This window comes from Marmota monax, unplaced genomic scaffold (genome assembly GCF_021218885.2).
Source record: "Marmota monax isolate L192 unplaced genomic scaffold, Marmota_monax_Labrador192_F-V1.1 WCK01_AAM20220418_F8-fsc00012, whole genome shotgun sequence".
Taxonomy (NCBI): Eukaryota; Metazoa; Chordata; class Mammalia; order Rodentia; family Sciuridae; genus Marmota; species Marmota monax.
The window spans coordinates 10264847-10292522 of NW_026695227.1; the positions used below are offsets into that span (position 1 = coordinate 10264847).

The following is a 27676-nucleotide window of genomic DNA, read 5'->3' on the forward strand; positions in this document are numbered from 1 at the left end:
GGGGGCTGAGTTCAGCGTCATGTCATCTGCTGTCAGCAGGTTGACTGACATCTAGGTAGGCCACACCCAAGGGCACAGTAAGAGAAGGGAACATACAAAGGACATTTCCATGGAACATTCTATCCTAAACAGGGCAACGGGTAATATTACAAAAGAACAGGTGAGCATAGCTCCACCCATGGGAATGTGGGAAGACATGCCCATGCAGGAAGACACAGTGGCTTGCACCCTAAAAATTGTGGCTATCATCTGGGTTACCTAGGCAACCAGATCACAGAGTGACCTACGACAATGCCACACCAACCAGAAGGGGAGATAAGATGTGGTCATGTGCTAGCTGGCCTCCCACATTGTTTCTTTTTGTTTTTATAGTTTATTAGGGAAAAATTGTCCTCAAGTTTAATTATTTCAAAGTTTAATTTGATCTGCTCTGTGTGGTTGGCCCTCTGTTTCTATAGGCTCTGTACCCACAGATTCAACCAACTACACATCAAAAATACTTGAAAAAAATTACTTCTGTACTAAGATACATTTTTTTTGTCAGTTCCCTACACAATACAGTATAATAGCTATATATCATTTACCTTATTATGTATTATTAGTAATCTAGAGATGATTTAAACATAGGAGAGTATGTGCCTAGGTAAGGGACTTGAGTTGAGCATCTGTGAATTTTGGTATCCTGGAACCAATCCCCTGCAGATACTGAGGGACAGAACTGTATGTGTTTGTATTTGTAAGTGGTTTGTCAATGTTGGAATTTCATAGGGATATTATATTCCTCAAGCTAGAATAGGCAAACTTTTGGAAGTATGTGTAGTATGTTGATATTATGGAAGCCACAGCATAAAAATAGACAATTCCTTCTTGAAATAGCCATTTTATTGAAAGATTTTTGGGGAAGCCATTTTAAAATAATGAGGTGGCCAAGCATGGTGGTGTATGCCTGTTCCAGCTACTTTTGGGAGGCTGAGATAGGAGGATCACAAGTTCCAGGCTAGTCTGGGCAACTTGGTGAGACCCTAGCTCTAAATAAGAAAAATGAAATGTTCTGGGGATGTATGTAGCTTAATGGTATATCCCTTAGCAGAGTGCGAAGGAGAGAGGTAAATGATGATGATGAACAAAGAGTTTTTTAATTTTTAAAGATAATGCAGAGTTGAAAGAGTACAGTATTATGTAGATTAAGAGCCTAAGACTTGGATCCAGATTGAGATCATATCCTAGTTCTGCCAGTAGGCATTTCTGCTGTGTAACATTGGGTAAATTATCTTAACTCATTTCCTCTTCTATAAAATGGAAATAAAAATAGTTTTAGATAAAGTGCTTAATTAAAACAATGCCTGGCTTCATAAGTGCCAAATTAAAACTATTATTATTATTCAAAGGGGATTATTTAGGTCTTTTTTTGCATGTGGTACTGAGAATAGGATGGAATCCTAGGTGAGCTCTGTGACTCTGCGCTATATACCTAGCCCTTCAGGTTGGTTTTGAGCTTATATTTCCTAGACTCTCTAAGTTACACTTTAAAGTCTGTATGGTTAGTGAAACTTTGGAAAAGCAAGTAGTGTACTGTGGTAAATAAGAGAGAGAAAACACTCTGCTTCAATAGAAAATACACAACTAGAACAAAAACAATTAAAATTCCCTTTTGTTTGTGAATGATTATAATCAGCTTGTTGATAATCTTTATAATCCTTTGAACCCTGTTATTTCCATTCAACTCCGTACCTTTTTTTTTTTTTTTTTTTTTTTAAATTCTGGAATACTCATTCCATTTTGAAAGGATTACTTTGTAAGAATTACTTTTAGAAGTTATTTATAGAGAACAGTGCAGTAGTGGGGAAAATACATACAGTTCAGTCATGTAAAAAAGTTATATTGTAAAATGGAAAACTAAGGAATAATTTGAGAGATTATAGAGAAAGAATCAAGAGAACTTGACAAATATTAAGAAGGAAAAGAGTAAATCAACAGCAGTCATCACCTGATGATACTGTTGAGGAATTTAGTAGCCCATTTTTGTCATTTCATTTTTATCAAATTAATACAAATGTAGCATAATAATTAGTATCAAAGAGTATAGAATGAAAAGCCACAGTTTCTAAGTTTCTCTCCTCATGCTGCCCTGCCCTTTCTACTCTCACAATTTTAAGACATTTTCTCGTGAGTTTGTTGTTCACATAATTATATAATATGAATGTACTTATATTTCCTGAATTATTAATGGTACACAATAATCCCATTGATTTTTCTGGAACTTTACCTGCTTTATATTGCATTCACTCTTCATAACTTAAAGTAGATATTTTTAATTTTTAAATAGTTTTTATAACTTTAAATAATATTCTTAAAACTTTTTATTAAATTCTTTGTATTTTTTTATTCATAAAATGGAGATAAATGCAGAATATTTAGAATAATATTTAGTAAATGTTAACAGTTAGCTATTTATGTTACTCTTTCCTCCAATTTTGTAATTATAAATCTTATTTTTCTGCCCAACTTTTTTTTTTTTTTTTTTGTGGTACTAGGGATAGAAAGGGTGCTCTGAACAACATCCCCAGCCCTTTTTATTTTATTTTATTTTATTTTTTTATTTTGAGACAGGGTCTTGTTAAGTTGCTGAGGCTGGCCTGGAACTTGTGATCCTCCTGCCTCAGCCTCCCAAGTAGCTGGGATTACAGGTGTGTGTTACCTTGCCCAACTCTGCCCTACATTTTAACTTTGGCTTTGTTTCTTTTTATGCGTATTTAGTTTATTATAAAGATCTTCTGTATTTCAGCTTTTGGAATACATTGATCTATTAATTCAGGAGCATGTCTAATTAAATGGAAATAACTTACTTAAAATAGATATTAATCCTTAAACTTGAAAAAAATGTCATTAAGATAAACAAAGTATAACTCTTCTTTTAAAACTAAAAGGTTCCTAAGTGATATCCCAAGCTCTCAGATTCTTAAGGAAGAGATGACTTGGATGAAGGAAATTCTTTCCAACCTGGGCTCTCCTGTTGTGCTTTGCCATAATGACCTATTGTGTAAGAATATAATCTACAATGAGAAACAAGGTAGGTATTTGATATTAGCAGTAAGTAAAATTGACTGCTTCTATGTTCTTAATGGTTCTTTGTATTAATAACAATAAATGCAATTCAAATGTAAGGATTAAAAACATTCACAAAGCCTGTAAAGAATTTCTTTTAGGTTATAAAGTCATGGTAAAATATTTTTAAAAATTGGTTGGTAAGAAACAGTTTATGGTTCCTTTTGGATTTTTATGTGTATAATGATTAAATACTGTTTTCACATATAATTCTGAAACCTGTTTGAGGTTTTATGATTTTAAATTATACCTGCTTGTAATGAGGGTTGTAGAAAATCAACAAATTGACATTGTACTGCTTTGTTTTCATATTTACAGAAAATTTCCCACAGTATTGTTAAAGACAGCAGTATTAGAAACAAGTGTGGTGTAGGTTTTCTACTACCTGTTTCTTATGCTGATTAGTTAGACATTTTGATGCTAAGGAGAGAGCCAGAAAGGGAGAAAATGTTATTTGAATTTGCCCAAATTTATATCTACTAAAGTAATAATCAAGAAGCTTTGGTAATAGCTTTTAACATTTTTTGAGTTAGAAATTGATACTTTTTGGTGGAATGTTTTTTGTGAGTGTTCATATCTTGCTGTGTTCGAATTTTCTCTGTTTTCATATCTAAGAAACATTTGATTGTATTATATCATTGGGTAAAGTGGATTGAGGTTTGGTTGCTAAATAATAGATGCCCTTCAAATACTAAATTGAAAGTTAAAAATACAATTTTGTTTAAAGAATTAATATTAATTAAAAGTCTATTGAAACTATGAAGCTATTGCTTTTCATAGGAAACTGGTTTTTAAAGATATTTTAGATGGAAGACCGTATTTTTAATCCAAAGTGTGCTGTTGTGAATATACTAAAGCCAAAGAATTCTCATTAACATGGTCAAAATCATGTTGAATTATTACTATGACCCTTTTTATCATATTATAAGTTTAGACTATTGTAATATAAGGGTTATTAATATTAATAGATGGCTTCAATGTGAAAACCAACCAAAGCAACACTGTCAGAGATGGTAGATGTAAGCACATATTTTAAAGAACGTGTTTATATTATGCTTGTTATGTTTAAAAAAAATTTTTTTAGTTGTAGATGGACACAATATATTTTTTTTAATGTGATGCTGAGGATCGAACTCAGTGTCTCATGCATGTGAGGCAAGCACTCAACCACTGAGCTACAACTCCAGTCCAATGTTTGATATCATGGATTATAGAGTATGTCTTTTGAAAACATAATGAGCCTACATCTTTATCTTGAAGCATCTTAAAATTTTTATGTGGTATCCTTTTTTATTTTAAACTTCAGTACATCCTAAAACATTGGGTACGTGACAGTGTCCATTAATGAGTTGTTGTATTATTACATATGATTATCATAGTATATATGTATTACATTATTTATTAGTAACCAAATCTCAATGCCTTTTGTGAGAAAAAAGCATTAGTTATGCATTAAAGCAATGTATTAGCTTTTAAGTTCAGTTCAAGACCTAATAACACCTTATAACAGAATTTCAAGTGAGGGACTCATCTTACATTTGAAGTGGACACTCAGCTTTATTTTTAACTGCAAGTTAATCAAAGACGATCTATTATTTCCTTTGGAATATAATTTTCACCTTTCATATTTTTGTTTTTATGAGTTTCTTTTGCATATTCATTTCATAGAACAAACTTGTTTATAAAACAAAAAATAAGGGACCAAAAAAATCAGATTACTTTGCCTTAGGTATTTTAATTTTAACAGTTGCCTATATCTAAACTATTCAGTTATATGGAAAATTCCTGTATTTTCAAATAAAATCTTCATGCTTCAATTGGTTTTTTAAGAGGTCAAGGTTGTCTTTTATTTTTTTTTTTTTAAAACAAAGAGTTAAATGAATCATCATTTCGTGTCTTGATTTTTCTCTGCTACACAGAATAAATTTTACAGCTCCACAAATGTAACTATTTTGATTCATATTATTAGAGCTCACCCTTTTTCAGAAGTCCATGTTGTACCATTTGTTTCTTCTTTGTGGTTATGTTTGTGTGCTAGTTTTGGAAAGGTGGTATTTTTTCCCCCCATTAGCAGTCAGTTTTATAATGTTGTTTGGAAGCTAATTTGGACCTCGTGGCATCCATTTGAAAAATACAGTCAGTTCATATATAATTAATTGATATATAAGCATACTCTATGTCCCATCATGTTATATACACGACATTAAAAAACTTCTACAGAATCTTATAGGACACTTACAAAATTGCTCGATTTAAGTTTTCATAGCTGTCCTATGAATAGGACAATGGGACATGGATTTTGAGAAAGAAAATATAATTTGAATGCTCAGTTAAAATATCAAGAAACTATGGTAAGAATTTTATTCAAGTCTTTAATAATAGATTTCAAATTAGGAGCTCATGATTTTGAGGTAATATAACCATATTATTTATTTGAGTCTTTAGTTGTAAGTAGAAGATACCATGCCTCATATTCTATAAATTAAGTAAGCTTAATGTACAATTAAGTAAGTTTAATTCACATAAGTGATTGTAGCATAGATAATTTAGTTATGGCAATAATCTCAGAAAGGTTTATTAAAACTACAGGTGTGATGGGGCTGGGGTTGTGGCTCAGTGGTAGCGTGCTTGCCTAGCATGCATGAGGTACTGGGTTCGATTCTCAGCACCATATACAAATAAATAAAGGTCCATCAACAACTTAAAAAAAAAAAAAGAAACCTACAGATGTGGAATGCAAAGCTATTTACCTTTTTAACTGGTTACCTAAGGAGCCAACTTGAATCTTTTGAGATTGAGATAATTTCCACATAGAATTCTTAATTAAATTGTATATTAGATTCACAGACATATTTGATTTGTTTTTCTCTTTACCTCATTCGTGTGATTTGACCTGAAGGCCTTACTATTTTATTACCTACCTTGTGAGATTCAAATAGATAAAAAAGTAATGGATGAGAGCTCAGTGGTAGAGCACTTGCCTAGATGGATGGCTAAGGCCCTGAGTTTGAGTGCAACATTGTTATCTCCCAAAACACAAAAGATGAAAGCCAAGGGGCTGTCCTTAGATGACATCAAGTTCAGTATTTCTCCATAAAATGTTTGAGACAATTTCTCTCAGAAGTGCAAATTTTAGACAGACTTAAAAATTTTTACAGGACCATCTTGAAAGTCTGTGTCTCCTATATCTATATCTTTATCTCTATCTGTGTATTTTTTATTTTTATTTTTACAGTACTATGAATTGAACCCAAGTGTGCTCTACCACTGACCTATATACTCTCAGTTCTTTTTTATTCTGAGATAGGGTCTTTCTGAGTTGCTGAGGATAGCCTGGAGCTTGTGATCCTCTTGCCTTAGTCTCCTCAGTGCATGGGCAACCATGCCTGGCTCTGTGTGTATTTTTTTTTTTTTTAATATTTATTTTTTAATTTTAGGTGGACATAATATTTTTATTTTACTTTATTTTTTTATATGGTGCTGAGAATTGAACCCAGAGCCTCAGGAATGCTAGGCGAATGCTCTACCACTGAGCCACAACCCCAGCCCCTCTGTATGTATTTTTAAACCATAATAGTTCAGATTTTCTGTTTTAACTAGAAAAATCTCCAGTAAAGGATGTATTCAAGCTTAGTTACAACCAAGAAAAGTTACAGATTTTGGAAAAAGAATATTTCAGTCACTTGAAGTAAATGGTATATAGACCAATTGTTTTATCCTTTTAGAAGTATTTAGATTTGATTTTTGACTATTTACTTCAGAATCTCCTGGGGTATTTGGCAAAAGTGCAGATTTCTGGGTCCCATCCAAGGCAAACTGAACAAGAGCTTCTATAGGTAGGCTTAAAAATCTGCATGTTTAACAGCTTCCCAGGCAGTTCTTTTACTATTGATAGTATAGAATTTGTGTTTGCTTTATTTTTAATTTAGAGATAATGTGACTTAAGATGGTTACTGATAAAATTTTAGATTTAATGTACATAAAATATATAAGACAGACCAAGCACTTAGCAGCTCTCAGTTGCGATTTTTTCCCTTAAGGAGTTAATATGTCTTTTAGGCTTTGTAATCATACTGTGGTCTCCATTAAATATATTCAACTCTATGTTATAGCATGAACATAGTTATAGGCACTATATATACATAAACAATATGCTAACTCGTATATTATCTATACAGTATGCATTTTATAAAATGTGTCTGGTTATGACAAAGTGAAATTCACTAATTTACTACTCACTGTGATTAGTAGATTTATGGCTTATAGGTGTGAGATGATAACTTGTTTTATCTTTGTGCAGTTTTTTCTATCTTAACTGTAACTAGGGTGATTAATTTAAAAATTTTAAAAAGTGTGTAGATGGGAGTATGTATGTTCCTATGCTTTAAAAAAATTTTTGTAGTTGTAGATGGACAGAATGTCTTCATTTTATTTGTTTATTTGTGGTGCTAAGAATTGAACCCAGTGCCTCACACATACCAGGCAAGTTGCTCTGCCACTGAGCTATAGCTCCATCCCTATTTCTATTCTTTCTTAACTATAATTAGGATGATTAATTTAAAATTTAAAAGTGTATAGGTAACATTCTTATACAGTGCATTCAAAGACTGTAAGCATCATGCAGTTTGACCTTTTCACGTGCAAATGTTACAGGAAATGATGCCTCTGTTTGTTCTCACCATGTCAGCTGATAGGATTGAAGAATATGTGAGAAGACTGAGCTTAATTTCTAAAATGGATGATAGCTCTCAAGATTTTTGAAAAGTCAGTGCTAGGAATTAGGTGGTTGATAAACAGTGGCCCATTCCTTGCCCAAAAATATAGGAAAAGAACACTTAATGATTATGATAGAATTTGAAATAAATAAGAAAACAAAAAGCAGTGGTTCTTGTTACAGTGCAGTAAAATAAGACTGGACAGTCACTTTTTAAATTACTCAATTATTGTTTTAATAGACTTTATGCTAAGTGAACAAATTGGAATATTGCTTATTGTTGACTGTCATCTTCAAATTGAATATTTTAATTTCAGTGAATAACTTTTAACTATTGACTTGTCATACATAATTACTGAAGCCTTTGTATTGCTTTCTCATGCATTGATGCTCTTTGTTAGACAGTTTTTTTTGTTTGACTTTTGGTGGCTATTTTATATTTCTCCCTTTTCTTATTTCTTCAGAAAGCTCATATAATTATCTGATATTAAACTTAAGTTTTAGTAATGGCAATCACTGTTTTCTCTGTCAGCAAACTAAGAAGAAGCTGATTTATTGCTCTTTAAAGAAATACAAATAGGTGAAAGAGAAGGAAAGTTTTTTTCTTGGAATTATAGAGTAAACCAGGATTTTGTTTAGAGTTTTACAAAATATAAATAGTAAATGGCTATTGCCATTCTTAGTCATTTTATTGGCTCTAAATCTCATCTATTGTTATTGTTGTTTAATTGATTTATAAGAAATTTTTCCTTTTGTTTTATTTTAAAGTTTAGGTAAACACAAATCAGCCCTGGTACAAGGTTTGCAGATGTTTCTGAGGATCATTCTAGCCTGAGAACCTGTTTGGCCCCCTCAGCAAAGCTAGCCTTGTTAGAGAAATATTTTCATGTTATAGGAAAATATAAATATATTAATAGATGGAACAAGTAGAAATCTGTACATAATCATATGTATATATTTGTGTATAAAACAAATTTATTCTTAGACATAGGTAACTGTCCTCACTCAGAATAAAATACATGCATACAGTATTTGGTACAAATGTCTACAAAGACAAATACATACATGTATTTCTAAGAAATGAACATACAGGGCTGGGGTTGTGGCTCAGCGGTAGAGCACTTGTCTAGCACATGTGAGGCCCTGGGTTCAATCCTCAGCACCACATAATAATAAGTATTAATAATAAAGATATTGTGTCCAACTACAAAAAAAAAGTGCACATACGTATCTATTTTTTTTCTTAAACATTTTGTGAAAATTTTCAAGTATAAGGAAAGTTAAAAACATTGTACAGTGCTCACCCCCTTACCTGCCACCTATATTCTAAAATTTGTTGACAAGTTTGTACTTTATCATATCATTTCATCTATTGGTGCTTAAGTTCATCTTATTTTTACATTTTAATTAATTAATTTATTTTGCAGTACTGAAGCTTTAACCCAAGGGTGATGTACCACTGAGCTATATCCACAGCTCTTTTTATTTTTTTCTTTTGAGACAGGATCTCACTAAGTTGTCCAGATTGACCTTGAATTTGTGTTCCTCCTATCTCAGCTTTTGGAGTCCCTGGGATTATAGGCATATGCCACTATGCGCAGCTTTATTTTTTAAAATATATATTTCAAAGTGTCATAGACATCAGTGATTTTCATGCCTAAGCATGTCAGCATGCATAACATTAATTAAAGCTCAATATTTCCATATAGTGTAGTATTCAAAACTTAATTTTACAAAACTTGACATGATAGTACATGCCAGTAGTTCCAGCCACTTGGAAGCCTGAGGCAAGAGAATTTTTTGACTTGAGCCTTGGAGTTGATGCCAGCCTAGGCAGTGTGGTGAGATCCTGGACCTTAAGAAAAGGAAAATCTTGAGCATATTATTCAATGAATTTTGAAAAATATGTACACCCCTGTGACTCAGACACCTAATATTTCTATAATTTGAGAAGGTTCCTCACACAATAATGAAGGATAATCTTAAACCTGTGTTGTTTTTTTTTTTCCTGGACCACTAGTTAACAGAAAGTAAAATATCCCTAAGTCAAATAATAAGTGTAAATTGATTTAAAAACTTTTTTTGTTTTTGGTGGTTTTTGTTTTTAAACTCATGCATTAAGGCCCACTGTCTTCAGTCATATACTTATTAAAAAAAAATACTAGAAATACCACACTTTCCCCTGTTTTTGTGCTTATTTTTTTTTGCCTGCCCCATCTGAAACGTGTTCTTATTATGTGTCAGCATTCTGTGCAAAACATCCATTTATTCCACTAGCATTTGATTACTCCTGTATGCTGGGAATTATTCTGTGGATTACTTGGTGAAAAATGAAAGGGACCTTATTGTCCCTCCAGGAGTTCGTATCATATAGTGAAGGAGTCACATCACTGAAGAGATGCTTAACATTTAAAATGATGAGTGCTGTGTTGAAGGCGTATACAGAGTACTTATTGGACACCAGCATGAGGGATGAAGGGAAAATTTCCCAGACCAAAATACTCCCTATCTTTTTCTGCATGAGAGAAAAAACATTTTGTTAACATTGGCCTGACAGGTTACTGTTCTCCTTCCTCCTGCCTAAGAGAGCAGAACAAGTAGTCATTTGAAAGGATTTTCAGTTTTCTTATTGACAGTTTTATCTTTCATTTTTATTCACTTAAATTTTTAACAGTAAGATAGAGCAATCCAGACAAATGTGTCATGTGGTAATTATGTAGCCTAGGGAATTAGTTATTCATTTGGCTTTAAAGTACTTAGAAAATTGAAAGACTATTTTAATATACTAAGATTTGGATAGTTTAACCCAGTGTATGGAATATACTATTGTAGTGAAGATGTGCAAGATTACAGTAATAAAAGACAAAATGTAACTTTTGCAAATTCAAATTATAGATTTATCTGTAAATAACATGCTTTACCCATTATGTGTTTGTCATTGTGCTAATTGCAAAAGATAAATAAAAACTAGTGCTAGGCCTTAAACTAGTGGTTCTTTACATTTTTAGAGGTCATAGATCCCTTGAGAATCTGGAAAATTGAGAATTCCTGCCCCCCCTTAGGAAATACACATCCACATAAAATTTTGTATGAAAGTTTAGGGAGTAAACTCATTGTCTTTTTAACCCTTGGAGCTTCAATTAAAAATTCATGTCTTAGGAATTAAGATCACCATATAAGTTAGTTAATTATAAGTAGTGATATGAATGTACCTTTATATAATGGAAAATTGTGGAAATCAAACGCTAAATTTATAAGAAGAAAAAAACCCAAATGTTTTCTGTTGATAAGACAGCATTTTCCAATTCTGTAATTTGATTTTTCTGGCACCCTAAATAAGGCAGTAGGCCTCTAATTTTACTTTGTTGCAGAAGATTAAATTTAAGGTTGAGTTCCACTTTGTTTGTAATAACTTGAAAAAGAATAGTTAATGCAGATTTTTTTTTTAATTTCTTTCCTTTTAAGCTTTGTGTCTTGTAAAATGTGAGTTTGCCAAATTTTCTTCATCTGCTACAGATTAGGTATGCCATTGTTGCTGCCATGTGGCGGCGCACCCCGTGCTTCTTAAACGCACTGACTGGAGGTTTATCGCATCACTTGTTCACATGCACGGAGCCTGGTAACAGCCTCATCTGTATCTTGTTAGCTTCATTTTCTTATTTTTTAAATTTCATTATTTATAAACTCAACATAGCGTTTAAAAATAAAGGCTAGTGTTAATGAATTAATGCTACTACAAAAAGTCATTGCTAAAATTTTCATACTGAAACAGAATTTAACTTTTGTTAAAGTGATCTATGTTTTAATTAATTTGTATTTACTTTACAAGCAGGCATGTTTTTACCTGCCATTTTAATTATATTCGCCAAATTCTAAATATAATTTTGAAAATTGAAATTGAAGCTTTTATTTATGTGGCAAAAGTAAGTGGCAGGACTGGGCTGTGTATTTTTATTGGCATGTAACAGTTGATATGAGCTCTACAAGAATTAGTGTTTAAAGAGCTAAAGCAATCAACAGCTGCAGTTTAAAAAATTACATACGAAAACTGTTGGCTCAGTTGCGCAACTTGGTAAATCTTGTATCCTGACTTTCTTTGAAGGATTATGGTTGGTTATCTCTTGAATCATTGTATTTAGGCTCTTATTTATTTATACTTTTGTTTAGAAAATTCATCTTACTATTTTTAAAAATAACACTTCCCTTTAAAAAGTAAAGTTTATTATAAAGAATTTAAAAATAAAAGGAAAAAAGTCACTTGTCTATCACCCATAATAAAAGCAGCTAAAACATTTTGTTTTGGCTTATTTCTATTCATCTTTTTTTCCTGTGTTATTTTTAGAAATGAGAATTTTTCATGGCTCTATTTATTTATTTACATTGCTGCAATTATTTTTATCATGGTGGTGGTTTTCACCTTCTTATTCATGATTCCTAGAAAAGAAATTTTAAAACAAGTTTTGATTTCCCCTTCTGAAGTTTAGTGAAGTGATTTAGTTAACACTAAAACCTTTTGTGGAATATTTGGAGAATTCAAGAATATAATATTTGCAGTTAAATTGCAGTGATGATTCTCACCAACATTTTATAATCTTATGTTTATTATAACAGTATATATTCAGTTTTGATAACTGGAAGATACTTTGATCATTCTCCCTTATTATTCTAGAATTGGCTTTTTGTTTTGGTTATGCTGGGAATTGAACCCAAGGCCTTATACATGTTAGGCAAGCACTCTATTACTGAGTGACATTCGCCAGACCCATTATTTATACAAATTTAAAATTATGTTAAATACAGTTATATTTACAAAAGGCATTTGTTTTTATGTGAAATCTTACATTTGCTCTGGCCTTTTTTCTTTTTTTGTCATATAATTCTATTTTTCTGTTTGAATATGATCAACATACTTCTTTATAAAGTTAGTATATCAGCACAGTTCAAAAACACTTTTATTTGGGAAATATCAGTGCTTATAATTCAGGAATCTGTTTTATACCTTCTCAAAGTTTAAAAGAGAGGATAACTATGCAATTGTTATACATTTTCTCAATATAAGCAGCTTAGAAATTGTTCTTACAGCCATCTCTGTTCATGTGTCCATTTTAACTCCAAGCTCCTCTAAGCTTTCAAGTTTGTGATCCCTGGCGTAGATAGTGACTTATATTATTTTTTTTAAAAACCTCTCTCTGGTGTGGACAGTGACTCACATTAATTTTTTTTTTAAAACCTTTTTCTTTTTTTCCCCCTTTTATCTGTACAGAAACTGTATCTTATTGATCCAAACCCTCCATAATAAGTATTCAAAATTTAAAAGCTCCTAAGTAGGAGTATTTCACTTGTACAGGAAGAACAGGATTATCTTTGGAGTATTATAATGAAAAACTATAACTTATAGATGTAAGATAATTTAGAATAGGAATCTTAATTTAGCTTACAGATTTCTTAAAATTTATAAGGGTCTAAAAGAAACTATTTCTTTGCTCTTTTTAAAAGAGCAGTGCTGCTCTTTAATGCTACTCAGTTATGAAAACTTTAGTCATATAGCAATTCTAGGTAAATGTGAGAGTATGATAGCAGTCAACTTCATTAAATCAGTGATGTTAAATTAGTTTATCAAGTGTTATATATTATAAAACGAATGTAAAAGTTAATAGAATTCAGGTCTTTTTAAAGTTTGTATTTGATTTTCATATGGAGATAAGCTTGCCAGTTTACTGTTGAAATATAGATTAAGTTTTTGTTAAAATGGCATTGGTTATTAAGTTATTTCTGATTAAACTTGAATGTTTAGTTACTGATGCCCCCATGTGGTGAAAAATATATCGTTTTTGTTAGAATTTAGAGAATGTATTTTCATTTTTCTTTAATAGAGTGGACATTTGTGTTCACAAGAAGCTGTTGATTAAGAGAGATAATTTGAATTTTGTAAAGCTCATTGCCATAAAATTCACAGCCTTACCCTGTATTGTCTCAGAAGTGCAAGTAACCAAGCACATACAATGAGACAAAATATTGGAAGCTATTTAATTACAAATAGCATAGGGATTTTCTGATCTTGTATGTGATTTCTTAATGTCTTCGTTTTTGTGTCTCATAGGTGATGTACAGTTCATTGATTATGAATATTCTGGATACAACTACCTGGCATATGATATTGGAAATCATTTCAATGAATTCGCAGGTAAAAACCAAGGTTTAACTAATTTAAAACCAAGAAGTAACATGTTTACCTCTAAAATGGTAGTTTCACAATTTTCTTTTGCTTTTTAAAATGTGGATCAGCTGGGAATAGGAGCACTGTTTTTCTTCCTCTTGCTGACCCCTTTTCTTTGTTTTTCTTGGTTATTGGAGGAAAGAGATTATCAGATTTTCTTCCTTAATTGCCATCAGAAAATAATGTACAGGAGGAAAATAATAATTGTGGTATCTGTTGTGATATTATAAGGTACAAGATGCTTCATAAATCTCATTTCATTTTTTTTTCCTCCCCAATATTCCTCCTGTAAGGTAGTATTCCCTGTTTACATTTAGGATATATAATTCATCAAGGTCGTGGTAGAATATTGAGAACTGAGATTTGAATTTAGTATTGTTTATCATTTAAAAGACTTACTGGGGTTGAGAGTATAGCTCAGTGGTTGAGCTATATGGGAGTATGTGGGAGGCTAGCCTAGTATGTGGGAGGCTTGGGTTTTGATCCCTAGCAGCAAAACACACACCCACACCCATTGTAAACTTGGGCTTTTGAAATGTTTTTAATTAAAAAGCTCAAGAATTTTCTTTTCTTAACTTGGTTACGGCTGTTTGAAGAATTGTTCATTTGTATTCCTGAACAATCTGTAATCAAATATAAAAGCTTACTTTTTTTTTCAATGTAATGGATTTAATTTAAAATTCATTTCATGACTGTATTTAGAAATATGAAATGACCTGAAAGTAAAGAATTAGGAAATTTCCTTAGATGGTTTACATGTAGTAGAAATATTTCATTATTGAATTGTATTTGTGTACTTTAGTGTATCCATGTGTTTTTATATACTGTTGGTTTCCAGACTGGGAAATAAGTTGTGAAAAAGTTCTTTTACACATTTTCAGTTATTTTTCTCCACCAGGCTTATCGTATACATGCTAGAGCCTCACCTATATACACATATTTTCATATGTACCTATAGGAGGGGAAATCAACTGCATACAATGAGATATCACCCTGTTAGTAACACATATAGTCATGCTGTGGATATGAAAGAAAATTACAGTGATCTTAGAACAATTTTGTGGAAAATATAATTGAGTTAAACTTGAAAGTTAAGTAGAAGTTGGATATACAAATTGAAGATAAGGGAAGGCATTTCAGGAAAGTGTTTATTATTTTAATAAGTATTTATTTAATGTCTAGTGTTATAAACAGAAATGAAAACATTTTATGAAAAAAATGTTGATTGTAATGATTATTAAGGTATGTGGGAAAGTGTCTGTTTTTAAAATAACTTCAGTGTATTTTTTTCCCCTAAAGGTGTAAGTGACGTAGACTATAGTCTCTATCCAGATAGAGAACTACAGGACCAGTGGCTGCGTTCTTACCTTGAAGCCTACAAGGAATATAAAGGGTTTGGGACTGAAGTTACTGAAAAGGAGGTAGAAATACTCTTCATTCAAGTCAATCAGTTTGCATTGGTAAGTTTATTAAATATAAACAATAAATGAAAGATTCTTAATATAATCATCTTATAAAACAATTTATTTTCAGTGTTGTGAATTTTTGTTCAACATAATGAAAAGACTTGACTGTTTACAGTTTACATTACACAAATTGCCTTTTTTTTTTTTTTTTTTTTTAAAGAGAGAGAGGGAGAGAGAGAGAGAGAGAATTTTTAATATTTATTTTTTTAGTTATCGGCTGACACAACATCTTTGTATGTGGTGCTGAGGATCGAACCCGGGCTGCACGCATGCCAGGCGAGCGCGCTACCGCTTGAGCCACATCCCCAGCCCAAATTGCCTTCTTTTGAGGACAAACTTTTCATTTCCTTCACTGCTGTATCTACAGCCCATAGATCAGTGCTTGGAAATATAACAAGTGCTCAGCAATTATTTGCTCAGGGAATGGATTCTTTTTCTTTGTTATAAAAAAGCTTTTAATCGAAGGAAGATTTATGGGAGATGAGGTTTTCTACAATATATTTAATCCTCACATCTCAATCTTATCACAATAAAAGTAAATTGGAAGAACCAGTTGTTTTTGTGATTTAATCCAGTATATTATCTTCTTGACCTTTTATTCATAGGCAGTTATTTCTTTTTACTTAATTCTTTTTAGTTATATATGACAGTAGTCAATTTTGACATATTTATACAACCCAGAGTGTATCTGTTCTAATTAGGATCCCATCCTGTAGCTGTTCAGATGTGGAGATTCACTCTGGTGTATTATTTATATATGTACATAGGAAAGTTATATCTGATTCATTCTACTATCTTTTCCTATTTCTATCCTCTCTCCCAGTGGCACCCTCCCTTCTCTTTTTCTAATCCACTGAACAACCCCTTGTTGTGTGTTAGCATCCACATACCAGAGTTCAGAACATTGGACCTTTGTTTTCGTGGGATTAGCTTATTTCACTTAGCATGATTGTTCTGGCAAATGTCATAAAGTCATTCTTCTTTATGGTTGACTAATATTCTATTGTGTATATTTTCTTTATCCATTCATCTGTTAGAGGGCACCTTCGTTAGTTCCATTGTTTGGCTGTTGTGAATTGAGCTCGAATAAACATTAATGTGTGCTGTTTTCTGCCTCTCCTTTTATCCATTTAGAGTCTAATCTTACATATAAATTTTGCATTTTCACTCTATAAAAAATGCTGCCTATCAACATTAGATTTTTTGAGGTTTTATGTTTAGTGCTTCTTTAGTGTAGAATCATTGATATATCTCACTATATGAATAAAAAATAAAAAGTGTTTGAGAAATACAGTTACCTGCTAGGTTGATGTTATTTTTAGGCTTAGAATGACCTCTTAATTTCTCAGTCTTTTCCACTACAGAACAAACTTAGAAGAGATTAGATACTATCTGCATATAATTTGGTATGACTTAAAAATACCCCAATGAGATTTAGACTAGTAGTTCTCAAGTTTTTTGGTCTTAGAACCTTTTTACTCTTTAAAGAAATTTTGAACACCCCTATGAACTTTTCTTTATGTAAGCTAATTATCATATTTATCATATTAGAATTCAAAACAAAATTCAAAGTGTTTATTGAAAGTTAAAGGTAAAAACTCACTAAAATAAATACCATTTATAAAAAGTAACTTTTCCAAAGCAAAAACAAAGTTTTTAGTTAGAAGAGTTAGCATTATTTTACATTTTTGTAAATTTCTTTTCTCAATTGATAGAAGACAGCTAGATTCTCACATTTCTGCATTCTGTGTTGTGATATATTATTGCAGTTGAAGTACATGAAGAAAATAGTTTTACACACGTTATGTAAAATGGAAAAACAGGAGTGTTTTACCTTTTCAGATAATTGTATGTGTTCTTTATTGATATTATATAAAGACTCAACAGTTTCTTTTAAGATTAATAGCAACTTGTAAACTATGTGCATATCAATTTACTTTTTTTTTTTAAATGTGACCTTAAAATTCATTGGTTTATTTGTACAGTCTTTTGCCAGTATGTGATTTTGTAATTTTAACATCATTAGTTACTTAGAAAATATGGATTCATTGAATTATGTGGACTACCAACTATTGGTGAATCTCATGATATCAAAAACATCATACATTGATAAAAATAACTTATCAGGAAAATTGATAGTACTGTTTTGAAGCTGTTTTCAGAATCAAATGTGTTTTTTCTCAAGTTCTAATTTCAAGGTGAAAGCTGAAGTTTTTCCATTAGCAACAAATACTATCATTTGTTTTCTTTCTAATGACAAGTTCTTTTTTTGTACGTAAGAAAATGGGGCTGGGAATGTAGCTCAGTTGGTAGAGTGCTTACCTTGCATGCAAACCCTAGCAAAACACACACACACACACACAAACAATGTCAGTCATTCCTCCCCCCCAAGTAAAAATAGTGTTCTGGTAAAAAGGTGCAAATTCAACTCCTAGCTTAGATACATAAGTACTTTTCCTGAAACAATCATTTTACTGTGGTATATAGTGCCTATGCTTGTATATTTCTTATTTCACCCCACAAAATAATAGAACATACACTCTGAGGTAGAGATTTGATGAAATTACTGGTTTCAGTGGCTTCATATTGGATATCATATTGGATATACTAAAGAGTGAGATTAGATTTTTATTGTGTGTGGTGATAATGAGTGAGACCTGTAATAGTACTATTTGCTGCTATTGTCTTCACTTATATTATGATACCAGCAAATTTACCCATCATCTATTTTCCTTGTTTACCCCCACTGTTACTTTTGAATATTAAGTGCAAATGTTAAGGTAGTGAAAAAGGTAAGTAACATATTATTATTAAGGAATTAGTTTTGGTCTTCAGAAGCCCTCTATGGGTTCATGCACTAGTTGCTCAATTTATATTTTATATGTGTCATTTGTTGTTCATTTTCTTTATATATTTCATTTGTGTCAATCCCTATGGGACTCTGGGTTTGAGAATCACTGATTGAGATATTTAAAAGAATATCATCTAATTATTTAATTCTCAGTATCTGAGATACTTCCTTAGGTAGAAACTGGAAGTTTATTTTTGAAAATCTTCATCATTTTTATCATTCTAATTTTGTGTAATAACAGTAGCTGAAATTCTCTTGAATGTTTGTTACATGCTAGGTAGAGACACTATTATACCTGTGTTTTACAGGTGAGGATACAAAGGCAAAGAATGGTTAATTAGGTTGCTCAAAGCCACACTTCAAAGCATAGCTTTTCAAAAAATTTTATGTTTCATGTTTGTGTGACTTTAGCTACTTGGAGTTGTTACATTGTTTATTCTTTTTCTACTTGTATTTGTGGTAGGAAGTTATCCTGTTAATGATATTTTTTGAGGAAGGCAAGAGTAAATAGAGGACTTTAGCTTGAAAACTTAAACAAATACTCTTTCCATTTATCTTTAAAATAATTCTGTATGGAATACTGAATGGCTGGTATTATGCACATGTTATAAATGATAGTTCTGACGTTAAAAATTTGTGACTTCTTAAAGGTTACCAAGGGAATTAGTAATAGAACTAGGACTTGTACCTGTGCACCTTATAAATTAAATAATTCTTTCTGGTACACTGTGTTGCTTCACATACCAAATCAGATTTTTTTTAAATAACAAAATTCACAGCTATTAAGTCATATTTTCTTAGAGGCCTTTTGTTGCTTTTGCTATAGTGAATTTAACTGAAATAAAAACCTTATCTTTAAGAGTTTTTGTTAGAGTATTTCTAGTTACAATAAATTATTATGTCTGAGGAAGTAAAATCTTACCAGAATTTTAAAGTACCATTAGGTCTAACTGAAGATGGATTTCAAATATAGTTACTATTTACACTGTAATTTCTCTTTAAGTCTGAACATAATTTTTTGCTGCCATGAAGTTTGTTACTTTTTGTTATGTTGGTTGTGCAGATTTGAGCCAATAAAGTTATTTTCAGATGTTTGTTGCTCCTAGAACAGTCTCACATTTTAAATATATTTGTTATTTCTGAGATTTGCATTTTCATTTTTGTTTGTGTTTTTATGTCAAGAAGGAAAGATTCTTAACGTGTGTTATAATAAAGCCTGTTAGGAGTTAATAGCCATTAAAAACATTTAGACAACATCTGATAGTGCTGATACAAAGCAAGTTATAGGAATTGGGCTTTATTTTTTATGTGATTATAATTTATTGTAACCTCTTCTATTATAGACAAGTAAGTGATCTGCATCTATCCAGTAACTGTACTGTTCAGTATTTTCTGTTTTTTAAATAATATAAAAAGAAGGTAAGAATTGGAGCCAGAGGAGGGTATAGTTTCCGGGAGACTCTAGATTAAATCCCAGCAAGAGAGAGGGAAAGAGGGAGAGGAAGGAAGCAAGGGGAAAGAACCATGCATGTAATTGATGAAGAGAATGGAGTTAACATTTTTATATTAGTTTTAGAAAGAAACACATTAATGTAATTCTTGATTTTTCTTTTCCCCTTTTAAGGCTTCTCATTTCTTTTGGGGTTTGTGGGCTCTGATTCAAGCCAAATATTCTACTATTGAGTTTGATTTTCTTGGGTAAGTTCAGTTTTATTAAATGTATTGCATTTGTCTCTACTTTTGTTTGAATTAATATTTAGAACTCATAGGGAACATTATCATGTTATTATTTTCAGTCATTACAAAGGCTGCATGAATTTAATGATTTGGTCTGTAAAGAAGTCTTCTTTGATATAATGAGAGCAACTAAGAACAGAGCAGGGAGGAAGAGCAGGAGGAAAAGATTAACATTAAATAGAGACATGAGGTGGGAGGGAAAGGGAGAGAAAAGGGAAATTGCATGGAAATGGAAGGAGACCCTCATTGTTATACAAAATGACATATAAGAGGTTGTGAGGGGAATGGGAAAAAAAAAACAAGGAGAGAAATGAATTACAGTAGATGGGGTAGAGAGAGAAGATGGGAGGGGAGGGGAGGGGGGATAGTAGAGGATAGGAAAGGTAGCAGAATACAACAGTTACTAATATGGCATTATGTAAAAATGTGGATGTGTAACCGATGTGATTCTGCAATCTGTATTTGGGGTAAAAATGGGAGTTCATAACCCATTTGAATCTAATGTGTGAAATATGATATGTCAAGAGCTTTGTAATGTTTTGAACAACCAATAAAAAAAAAAAAGAATAAGAGAAAAAAAAAAAGAAACCTGGTAGAAGCTGTTAAGTGCTCTCAGTATTAGAAGTGTCCAGTAGGTGGTGTAGTAAACTAAAAATATGTCCTTTGAAACTCTTAAAACTTACAAATATCCAGCTTAGAAGAGTGGAAATTAAGACGGGAGGTGAGGGTTAAGTTTTTTAACTTTGACTAATTTTGTCATTTATTCTCTTTTCTCATTAGGTATGCAATTGTTCGTTTTAACCAGTACTTTAAAATGAAGCCTGAGGTTACTGCATTGAAAGTGCCTGAGTAAAGAAGAGATTTAATTATTTTCAAGTAGCTGAGCAATGCTTGTGAATTGTTTTCTTAAGAAATTCCAAAAAGCCAATATTTGTTAAAATTCTGTTACTTAATTTGGTTATTTTGCTTTACAAATTATGCCTCAAAACAACCAATCTATTTTTTAAATAGACTTGAGTGATGTCACAATGTATACCTACTGCTGTCAGTATGTGGTGGATTAGATATTTGTTAAATCTGCAAAAGGTATAAAGATGTCAGTTTAAGCCTTTCTGTGATAATTTACTCTGTTACATGTGAATTATTTATTATGAATTTAACATGATCTGTGACTTCTTTCATCTGATTCATTTGTTGAGTGTATGCAATGAAAATGTTCCAGAGAAATTTTAATCTTACTAAGTTTTATCTTAGTAAGATTAATTTTACAAAAATTTTCTGGTTGTTCATTGTAACTTTTTTTTATCTTGATTCTAAGTAAAATGAATTATTTACCCTTGAAATACCAGTCACTGATTGGTATAGATAATTTAGGGTATTCATATAAAAATATCTGCTTAGAAGGGAAAAATACACTTTTGTCTCTGTTGGTGGTACATCTTTTTGAATTAAATATTGGAAAACATTTCCTTTTGGGGAACTACAACTTAGAACTAAATTCTTGTCTCTTTATATTTGCCACATAACCCTAGAATAAGAATAATGATTTAATGTTACCAAAATCTGTAGTTAGTAATGTTTTCAAGTGCTAAATGTGGACATTGAAGTTACTAGTTCAGTTTTTAAAATTTCATGGTATCAAATTGTTTCTAATCCCAAATTTTGTTTTACTTAATTGAGATACTATATGTTTTAGTTTATTACATAATAGCTTGTATTGTTAATTTTCAAACAGACACACAAAATTGTCATTCTTATAAAGAAGAAAATATCATTTAGATTGATTCTTTTTTAAAAAAAATCTATTCAGATTCATTCCTTTTTTGGTTTCATGTTTTACTTTGGTTCTGTCTTTAGAATGATAGCAAATAATTACTTGATACATTTAATTTCAGAGTAATATGTTGAGGCAGTGAATGAGTTAAATAAGGAACATTGAGGACATTGATCTTGTATACTTAAAATCTGACAAGCAACAAAATGTGAATTTAGCAGAAATACTTATGGTAGGAGGGCTTCTGTTGTTTTTATGTATCTTGTTTTTGTTTAAGTATATATTTTGTTTAGGGGTGAGAGAGGCAGTTATATTATGGAAGAAAGTTAGATCTTTGGGATAGATAGGAAGGCTTCAAGTTTTAAAGACTGCTCTGTGGAGTTGAGCAGTCATGGTTAACTTTACTTAGAAAATTAGTCTGACAGGCTTTGCACTTTCGTCACGTAAGTGCTCATGTACAAAGTTGGCTTACTGGATCTGCATATTCAAAGATTTGTAAGATATGCAACTACAAATTTATCCTCTGAGAAATCTTCTGGGGGAGTCTGATGTATTATTCCAAATGACTTATATTCTCAGACAAGTGCTTTAAAATTACTTGGATTATCTCAAGATAATAAAGTAAGTAGAAACACTTACAGGCCATTTAAAATGGTACATTCTAGTTACATAAATAGACTCTTAAAATGTTTGTATCTGTAACAGTGTTAGACCAAAATTTGGTTTCTACCTCCCCAATGTTATAAATGTTCACTTTTGTTTTTATAAAAACCATATTACTGTAAGATCAATAAAATTTTGCCTAGTTGATTAAATGAATGGAACCAATTAAATAATGAGTAGCTTTTTATATTGTTAAAGTAAATTCAAAAAAAGTTGTTTTTGGTGGAATTTTCATCTGTGGTTTGAACATTAGCATAGAATGATGAAGAATATGTAATGTTACTCTTGATTTTTTGCTCTCTGACTTTTAAAGTCCAAGAGTATATATCTTATAGTACTATGGGAGGAAAGAAGATCATTTTTCTACCTTACTTCATAATCTTACTTCAGACTATTTTGAATAGAGATTCACTGAGCCTTTGTTGTTAGTCTGCGAATAGCTGCTAGCTGTGATACTAAGTGATTCAGAGAGATTCATATAGAATTGAATGTAGCCAGGAATAAAGGCTGTTGCTTTAGTCCTGGAAGAAGTATTCAGTGGATCTTGGGAACAAGTTAAGATACTTTAAACTGTTGCCCTCATTTTGGCTAGATTGAGGGTATTGTGATGCTCCTGCTTCCTGTACAGGTTTTGCGGATCATGGTGCAGATTAACAATAGGGTTCAAAATAGCTTCTCTTTATATTGGCCATTGAAGGGATTCTAAAGCAGAGTAAATCTCAACAGCACTCTAAAATCATCCCTCTTAAAATTTGTCTTGTGGCTTGCTGAGATATCAGTTGCCTTTTTATGTTAAGCTAAGGAATTTGAATGCCTTACCTAATCACTCAATTGGTAGTAAGCTCATTTTGTATATATGAAAATGGTTGTTAGAAGTGGCTTTCATATATGTTCAATGTTAGTCAATAGACCATAGTGGCCTCAATGCTTTTAACAAGCAAAATTCCACCCCCTTCTTTTATCCCCCCCTTATATTCTTGTATGATCTTACCTAACCAATGATATTTGATTTTTTTTTTCCTCTCCTGACCCCTTGCTACCAACATTTTCTGGAAATCAAAGAGATGTGGTAGCAAATCATACTGTTGACATGATCATATGAGATCAATATGAGCACAAAACTCATCAACTAGGTCTGCCTGGAATGTGTATAAAGCAGTGTAAATAAAAATTTGTAAATAAGTGTGAATTGTATCTTGCATATGAGATTGTGTATTGTTTTGCATTCTCTTCCCTTTTGTATTTTTTTTTTTTCTGTCAGGAAATGAATCTAGTTCATTGCTTTTAGACTGAAAATAGCCAACAGTTATGGCTGCACAGTGAGGTGACAGGAACTGGAAATAGGGTTTTATCAGCTTTGGTTAATGTCAGTAATTATTTATTTAGCCTCTCAGTGCCTAATAAGACTTTTCTCATTTTTCAGTTCGCCATCAATTTTTGTAAGGTTAGCTTCCTGGAAGCAGTGAATTTATGTACTGTTATAGTATTAGAGTTTCATTCTTTGAGTCACAATTCTAAACTAAAGGAAACTGAAAATATAGTTTAATGCTTATATACTGATGTATTACCTTTTCCTGTTTGTGGAAATATTTTTGTTAATATTTTCTACAAAAAAAATCCTTTGAAGTTTAGTGTGAATCTTAATCCCATAAAGAGATGGCAAATAACTGCTCTTAGTTCAACTTAAAAATTTCTCAGGTGACTTCTCTAAAGTTGTTCATTGTAGGATTGTAAAAGACAGAAAAGACATAGGTGATCTTTTAATGACAAGTATATCCATTTTTTTACTAAAAATATTTACTTTAACTTCATAAGTATTTTAACTAAAACTTCCAGACTTTAAAAAAAGTCCCCCCAAACACTCTCAATTAAAAGTTAAAAACCTCCACTTTTAAAATTATTCAGATATTTCTTTTTTACATTATACAGAAGACTTCAGTACCATTTTTTAGTTCATTACTTCATAATATAAATAAAAATACTATCAATTTGTTTTTTTGCTTTAAATTATTTTGAAGCATTTTATACTGCATTCCAAAGTAGTAAAGACTTCAACATTTAATATTAATCAGTTATTCAGTTGATAGACAAAGTAAAAAGTGCTTTATGCTAGGAGAGTTTTGTTATTGGCATCAACTTGTACTGTACACAGAAGGCAAATGCTAGTAATTATTATGCACAGAGGAAAAAGAATTAAAGTATGTGGTAAAGTAGCTTTGCTTTTTCTTTGGTCCATTAGATTTCAGAATGTCCGTTTACTGGGAAATTTAGTTACATATTAAGGTACTCTGTTTTATTTTCATTTCTTAAAAATAAAACTAGCTAAATGTTATATTCAACTACCTTTTTTTTTCTATTACATATCACATGTGTGATTACAGTGTTAATTTTTGGGTTTGATGTCTTAAACAGAAAAGTGTATCAATTATTTTAAATGAATATTTCCCCAATTTTGTACCAGTCTATAAAAAAGTGTTGCTGTAAAAGAAAACACTTGGTTCACATTGCTTTGATACCTGAAATCTGAAATTTAATAAGATGTATTATCTAATGAATTTTTTTTAACAGTTTTTAGACTGAAAATTTTTTATTTCCAGAACAAAATTTGATATGGGAAGAAAATCTGAACTATTTGGATGGGGAAAAAAAAATGATGGTGCTTATAAGCACTATAAAATTCTTTTGTGTTTCAGGCATCATCCAAAACTTTTTTTAGTAGACTTCTCTCCTGAAATTTTCTTTTTCTTTCCTGCATGCACTTACTGTACTACTGATATTATAAATCAGCAGGGTTAAGATATTAGTATATCTGTATTCATTATGAATCTATAACTTTTCTAGTTATGAAAACAGTGCTCTCTAAAATATTCTTAATCTCATTTTTTTGGTTAATATCTTATCCACTAATGGTATTTTAGATACCATTAATCCTTTTAATGAAACACAGGATGTTTATAAAATTTGGAAGCATTACATATTATATTTCATCTAGTTAGTGAAGAGAGAAGGAAAAAAAACCCTAGGTGATTGGAATGGTAGGCTTTCGAAAGTTAAGTTTAAAAACTCTTAATAAGAAACTATCAGAGATAGATTGAAATCCAGTGGTATCCATGTAAACTAGCTCCTATGACTTGGAAAAGGCCCCCTGAAAAAGCAGTGGAGGAGATGAGAGTGTTTACTTACCATGGTTTTAGTTGTGGTATGCTCCTACTTAAATACAGGTAGTGACATACTGAGTTTTATTGTCCAATAATCTGAAGTAGTTTTCTGTATTTAACTGTACTGAAATAACTATAAGTTTATGGAATTTACAAAGAAGAAACTTTTGACTCTACTGTGTTTAGGAGCCTTTGTACAGTTAGGTCAAGTTTCCATGATAGAAAGTATTTGAATTTTAAAACATACTGTTATTCTAAGGAAGAAGATGTGGCTATCCCATGTGCAAGGAAAAAAAAAAAAAATGGAATGAGTAATTGTCATTGCATTAGCTGTTTGTTGAATTGGGAAATTGTGGCATAAAGCTTAAATTTGTGTTTATCAAATGTGAACTATAGTAGTATAATGCTGCTTTGTATATACTGTAAGTGCTACAAATAGTCTCAGCACTGAAAATGTATTGATACCTCTCAAATGAATGCAACTTTTGATGTAGGTGTTTTGATATGCCTCAGAAAGTATCTGAGTGTCTGAGAATTTGTTAATCTGTTTGCTAATGGAGATACTTCCTGTTTTTTTTTTGTTGCATAATTCATGTTTAAAATTTAATTTTTACATTTTTACTACTGTTAATTTAAGTAAAATTCTTCTGTGGAAAAAATGGCATTGCCAGTGAAGAAAATTAAAACCGCCTCATTCATGTAACTGCTTAAGTAAAAATACATTTTTGCTATATGTTCAAGAACTTTTCATGAAGCAGTTTGTTTTTCTGTTTAAATATAAGTGATGTTTAGCCTTTATTTCCAAATTAATAAGGCTTTTTACCATTGATTAAATGAAGGAATGTATCTTTTTGAAGAGATTTATATTCTGTAAATAAAAATTGGTTGTAACAATAAAGTTGGGTTCTAACTACAGTTGTATTTTCTAAATTTTTTTAATTCAACTCATTTTTGAGATTTTTTTCTTTTTGTAGAGTATCTGAATATATAAGACTTCTCATTATTTAAATGTATATTTGGAGTGGTTATATTTCACATATTCTGATTTTACAATAATACTGTTAAAAAGTTTTGCAAAGGTTTACTTTTGGGAATTTGGAATGAGAGTGTGAAATATTACTTAAGAAAAATTCTATTCACTTAGTTTCAAAATTTGCTATTCTAATTATCTCATTATGTTTTGTGTCTTCAGTGTTCACTAAGTTGTTAAAAATAATCAGATATTGTGGTAGAGAGAAAGATTTGTAAGATATGCTCTCTGCCTTCAGGTGGATCAGTTCTCTATAACAAAAATAATTAATAATTAGTGTGTATGTAGATTTTCTATAGGATGTTTTCTAATTTTGGTTTATCTGGTATTTTCCAATGAAGCTTGAGGATAAATGTCCCCCCCAACATACTACTGAAGTGAAGGTAGGGTTGTTAGGATTTCACATCTGAGGTGAGGAGCTGGTTGTTATCTTAATTTTGATTGCCTGGTTAAAGTGTTGTTCTGTCTTTGCTGTATAGCTGTTTTCCTCCTTGCAACTAATAGGCGATCTCTGGGGAAGGTACTTCCAGATTATGTAGTTACTTTGCCCCTTATCAAACATCTCAAAATAATCTTAATTATGATAATTGCAAAAAAAATTCAGTTCTGTATTGTGTTCCATGTTTATCAGCATTTTACTCTAAGGAATTGATCTCTTGTTATTTATCTTTCTAGCTAGCTATCATCCATGAGACTGTATTTCAAGTGTAGACTCATAGATTTCTGTTTCATAAAGTGAGTTATAATCTTTACTATATTGATTTTTAAATTATCTGAGATTAGTCTTGGGAGAGTCCTATAAAGTATGGATACTGTGTCTTATTATGAGGCCCACAACACTTTCTGAGCACTTCTTTCTTTTTGGCAAGCAAGACATTCTAGACTCATCTTGTACCTTCTCTGCCCTTATCCCTGGTATCAGCCATTTCTCTAAGGAGTCTGGTTCTTTTTAAAAAGAATG

At 31.3% G+C, this 27676-nt stretch overlaps 1 protein-coding gene across 1 annotated transcript in view; it reads left to right on the forward strand.

Annotated features, from left to right (window-relative positions):
- Etnk1 (ethanolamine kinase 1) overlaps positions 1 to 26600 on the forward strand; it is a 63303-nt gene extending 36703 nt beyond the window's left edge. The window contains exons 4-8 of the mRNA XM_046435721.2: positions 2928 to 3070; positions 13920 to 14003; positions 15336 to 15496; positions 19978 to 20051; positions 20871 to 26600. Of these exons, the coding sequence (XP_046291677.1) occupies positions 2928 to 3070; positions 13920 to 14003; positions 15336 to 15496; positions 19978 to 20051; positions 20871 to 20943 (535 nt within the window). The 3' untranslated portion in view covers positions 20944 to 26600. The remainder of the gene's footprint in view (positions 1 to 2927; positions 3071 to 13919; positions 14004 to 15335; positions 15497 to 19977; positions 20052 to 20870) is intronic.
- Positions 26601 to 27676: the final 1076 nt, after the last annotated feature.